Here is a 5337-nt window from a genome sequence, read left to right on the forward strand (position 1 = left end):
TCGCCAAATTCCAGGAGGAGGTAAGCGGTGGGGCAAGGGAAACTTCCCTCACTATTTCCCTTCTTGGACATAACTCAGAATTCTGAAAAGAGTAGCCTTGTCAATTCTATGAAGGGGTTTGTGCATTGCTCACGATCCCGATCCAACTGCAATAGTCCTGGATTCCCCTCGGTGAAATGCCGGAACTTGCAAGTGTTCATGAACTTGTCTTTATTGCGAATAAAATAGCCGGTATGTGAGAGTGCACGGCAGCACATTTATTTAGAGCCCTTGATCATATGGAGACAGTGTAAAAATCAGGACCTGTTCTAGAAGGAAATATTATAGTTCATACTATACGGTTATGGTACATAATTACATGTGATTTTGTCAAAATCATGCTTGTTTTTGAGTAAGGTGCTGTTTAGAAATTTACAGGCCCCTGGATCTGCATGTTGACTGCACCGTAGTCTACCAGATACATCGGCCATTGCTGCGAAGAGAGAGAAAGAAATGACAATATCATTGTACAGGACAGGCAAGACATTGAGGTCAGAACAATAAACTAAATCCACTCTTACTCTTTACAGTTACATGCTTTATATACTTAAAATTGAACAACAGATAGAATGAACTGTGTAACGCTGTACAAAGCGCTATGGGCGCGATTCTCCGCTCCCCACGCCGGGTGGGAGAATCGCGGGAGGGCCCCCTGACTAATTTCACGACCCCCTGGCGCCCCCCGCGATTCTCCCACCCCCCCCCCCGCTTGGAAGAATCGCCGCTCACCGTTTTTCACACAACCGGTGATTCTCCGACCCGGATGGGCCGAGCGGCCTGCCGTTCGCAACCGTTTCACGACGGCGGCAACCATACCTGGTCACTGCCTTCGTGAAATCGCCGTGAGATGCCCGTTTTGGGGCTTGTAGGGGGCCTGGTGGGGAATGAGCACCACGACTGTGCGTCTCAATCGGACACACTATTTCCCCTCCGCCGCCCCGCAAGATCAAACCGCCATGTCTTGCGGGGCGGCTGAGGGAAAAGACGGCCACCGCGCATGCGTGGGTTCGAGCTGTCAGCCGTCGTGACATCAGCCGCGCATGCGCGGGTTGGAGCCGGGCAACCTGCGCATGCACGGCTGACGTCACATAGGCGCCGCCGTCGCGTCACTCTCGGCGCGCCGCCCGGCGGCCAAGAGTTACGGAGCGCCGCTCCTAGCCCCGCCGGGAGGGGAGAATAGGGGGCGAGGAGCGGCCTCCGAGGCCGTCGTGAAACTCGGCCGAGTTCGTGACGGCCCTCCCGATTTTTCCCGGGAGTGGAGAATTCCGCCCTATGTATTACAGTACATGTCTGAATGTAAAGAAGTAGAATCATAGAATCACGACAGTGCAGAGGAGGCCAATCAACCCATCGAGTCTGCACTGGCCCTCCAAAAGAGCACCCTGCTTAGGCCCATGCCCCCACCTCATCCGTAACCCTACCTCGCGTTTGGACACCAAGGGATAATTTAGCACGGCCAATCTACCTACCCTGCACATCTTTGGACTGTGGGAGGAAACCGGAGCACCCGGAGGAAACTCATGCAGACACGGGGAGAACGAAACTCCACACAGTTACCCGAGGACGGAATTGAACCCGGATCCCTGGCGCTGTGAGGCACTGTGCCACCGCGCCGCCCCCACCTGCAAAATAGGTTCTTTTCTGAATATACAGAGGTGCCACATTTGTCAATAAAGAGCTATTCCTCAGTTTAACTCTCCTGCCCTCTTCCAGTTTTGTAATGTTGTAAAATACTCTGTCTTCCTGTTTATCTTAACTTTGATAAATTGAGTTCAAGTGTATCTTATGCACATGCACTCATAGCATTTATGAGAATAAAATTCTTACCAGAAGAGGCAAACAAAGTTTAACGTATTGAATAAGATAGAAAGCAAAGAGTTGAGGAATACTGCAATAACTTCAGTACAGATATCCTCCTCCGACAAGTGTGCTACTTTTAAAACACTCACAATTGGCACCCATACTTCAAGATGTTTTATCTGCATTGCTTCTAAACAGCATCATTCACTTGACTTTGAGAGTGAATAGATCAACCATCTGGAGCAATAGCTTTTCCTTTTTAAATGGATGCATCCAGTCAAAACCATAACTGTATGCGTTTAGGCGGATTGTTTGTTTAGCTCCCACTGGGGTTAATAGAATTTACAATGCAGAAGGAGACCATTCGGCCCAGTGAGTCTGAACCGGCTCTTGGAAAGAGCACCCTACCCAAGCCCACACCTCCACCCTATCCCCATAACCCAACCCAACACTAAGGTCACTTTTGGACACTAAGGACAATTTAGCATGGCCAATCCACCTAACCTGCACATCTTTGGACTGTGGGAGGTAACCAGAGCACCCGGAGGAAATCCAGGCAGACACATGCAGACTCCGCACAGACAGTGACCCAAGCCAGGAATCGAACCTGGGACCCTGGAGCCGTGAAGCAATTGTGCTAACCACTATGCTACCGTGCTGCCCGAAAGTCCAACTTCTCTGGTGAGATTAAAGTCTCCGCTAAGCGTCCTATTTGAAATGAGTTTGTGCATTGATGCCCCAGTCTTCAGTGGACAACAGCAACTTGCATTTTGATAGCACTTTCAATGCAGTTGCACGTCTCAAGGTGCATCACAGGAATGTTGTCAACTGAGTCACACAGGGAGATATCTGGACAGATGACCAAAAGGGGTTTCAAGGAGTAGCTTAAAGTGGTGGGGTGGGCAGATAAGTGGCAGATGAAACTCGATGCACAGAAGTGTGAGTTGATGCATTTTGGTAGGAAGAACATGGAGAGGCAATATAAAATATTGAGGAGGTGCAAGAGCAAAGGGACCTGCGTGTATGTGTGCATAGATCATTGAAGGTGGCTGGACAGGTGAAGAGAACAGTTAATAAAGCATACAGTATCCTGGACTTTATTAATAGGGGCATAGTGTACAAAGCAAGGAAGTTATGCTGAACTTACACAAGACACTAGTTAGACCTCAGCAGGGACATTGCGTACAGTTGTAGGCACCACACTATAGGAAGGATGTGAACACATTTGAGAGAGTGAAGTAGAGGTTTACAAGAATGGTTCCAGGGATGAGAAACTTCAGCTATGAGGATAGATTGGAGAGGTTGGGACTGTTATCCTCGGAGAGAAGAAGTTTAGGAGGAGATTTGATAGAGATGTTCAAAATCATGAGGGGGCTAGACAGAGTAGACAGGGAGAAACTGTTCCCGCTTGTAAAAGGATTGAGAACAGATTGGGCGCAGATGTAAAGTGACTTGCAAAATAAGCAAACGTGATGTGAGAATCTTTCTCACGCAGCGAGTTTGGGTCTGGAATGCACTGCCCGGAGTGTGATGGGGACACGTTCAATCGAGGTATTCATGAAGCATTGGATGATTATTTGAATGGAAGCAACACGCAGGGGAAAAGGCAGGGGATTGGCACTAAGCCATGATGCTCATTTGGCGAGGCTGTGCAGCCACAATGGGTCGAATAGCCTCCTTCTACACATTAACAATACTGATTCTGTGAAACAGTGAGACGTACAGAGACTTTGAGGGGGGGGGGGGTGGAGGGGAGGGGGGGGGAGGGGGGGGGGGGGGGGCGTTGGCGGGGGGGATACTAGAGCTTCGGGCCCAGGAAATTAAAAACATGGCAGCCAATAGTACAGTGATTTTTAAAAAAAAGTGTTTTTATTGGGTTTTCAAATTTTGTACTTCACAACTCATAGGTTAAATAACGTTCGGTTGCGGCTATACCTAGGTAGGTCGCACGGTCGGCAGCTCCCTCCGATAACGGACTTTTGGACCCTTTACGGAGCTCCAGCGGCACTTGGACGACGATTCCCGGTGTGGGAAGGAAACAGTGAGTGTCCCCCAGCGCTGGATGGAGTGGACCAGGAGTGGGGCGGTCAAAAAAGCGGCTTTGGAGAAGAGAGAAGAACGGGCGCGAAAAAACAAGATGGCGGCCTGCGGGGATCAGGCAGCGTGGGCCCAGTGGTCACGGGAGCAGCAGGATTTTCTCAGAAGCTGCCTTGCCGAGTTAAAGGCAGAGATGTTGGCCCCTACGAAGGCTTCTATTAAAAGGTTGGTGGAGACCCAGAAGATGCAGGGGACGGCAATCAAGGAGGTGCAGCAGAAGGCCTCTGATAACGAGGATGAGATTTTGGGCCTGGCGGTTAGAGTGGAGGCGCACGAGGCTCTGCACAAAAGATGGCTGGAGAGGCTGGAAGACCTTGAAAACAGGTCAAGGAGGCAGAACCTGCGGATTCTGGGTCTCCCTGAAGGCGTGGAGGGGTGGAGGGGTCGGACACTGGTGCGTATGTGACCACGATGCTGGGAACGCTGATGGGCGCGGGGGCTTTCCCGTGACCCTGGAGCTAGATGGGGTGCACAGAGTCCTGGCAAGAAGGCCTAGGGCGAATGAGCCGCTGAGAGCTATGGTAGTAAGATTCCACCGATAAGGATTGTGTCCTGCGATGGGCGAAGCAGGAGCGAAGTAGCAGATGGAGAACTGTGAGATCCGTATTTACCAGGACTGGGGTGCAGAGCTGGCCAAAGGAGTGCGGGATTCAACCAGGCCAAAGCGGTCCTCCACAGCAAAGCGGTGAAGTTCGGGCTGTTACAACCGGCGAGGCTGTGGGTTATATATCAGGACCGGCACCACTATTTCGATATGCCGGATGAGGCGTGGACTTTTATAAAGAACGAGAAGACTGGACTTGAACTAATGGACTGCAGTATGTTGTTGGGGCATGCTGGTGGTGGCTTTGGGGGGGGGGCGGTGTTATGTTGGATTTTCTCCCGTGTTCTCTTTGTGTTTTGTTGCTCCGTGCCCAGGCCCTCAGGGTTTCTGGGTTGGGTCGCAGTTGGGAAGAGCTGCAACACAGGTGATGGGGTCGGCCAGACAGTGAGCGCAGTTTATTCGCTCAACGTTGGGGGTAGCACCCGAAGTTTGTTGTTTGAGAGAGTTGTGGTTTTTTTTTTCTCTGTACACACGGGATGTAGGGGGAGGACTCTCTCGACCTCACTTAGTTGAGGGGGGGGCATTGGAGGTAGAGGCGGGAACGGCCAGGTCACATGATTGCGGGAGTGCAATGGGGGGGGGGGGGGGAAGGGGGAGTTAAGCGAACGCTTGACTAGAGTGGGGGGGGGGGGGGGTGGGGTGGGCTGGATGCTGCTTTGCTGACTGGAGGTGAATTCAATTTTCGAGTAAAGGGGAGAGTTGGGACGGGGAGCCTCCGGCTGGGGGGCTGGAGTGTGCGGAGCGCGGGCACGTGGCTGGCCGAAAAAAGGTGACGTGCTAGTCGGCGGGGGGGGGGG

At 51.7% G+C, this 5337-nt stretch overlaps 1 protein-coding gene across 8 annotated transcripts in view; it reads right to left on the reverse strand.

The window, feature by feature from the left end:
• Positions 1-234: 234 nt before the first annotated feature.
• Positions 235-5337, reverse strand: part of gtf2ird1 (GTF2I repeat domain containing 1) — a 237864-nt gene continuing 232761 nt past the window's right edge. For all 8 annotated transcript variants that reach the window (XM_038813774.1, XM_038813778.1, XM_038813775.1 and 5 more), the window contains one exon: positions 235-472. In XM_038813774.1, coding sequence (XP_038669702.1) covers positions 404-472 — 69 coding nt within the window. In that variant the 3' untranslated portion in view covers positions 235-403. The remainder of the gene's footprint in view (positions 473-5337) is intronic.

The sequence above is a fragment of the Scyliorhinus canicula genome, chromosome 12 (assembly GCF_902713615.1).
Source record: "Scyliorhinus canicula chromosome 12, sScyCan1.1, whole genome shotgun sequence".
Taxonomy (NCBI): domain Eukaryota; kingdom Metazoa; phylum Chordata; class Chondrichthyes; order Carcharhiniformes; family Scyliorhinidae; genus Scyliorhinus; species Scyliorhinus canicula.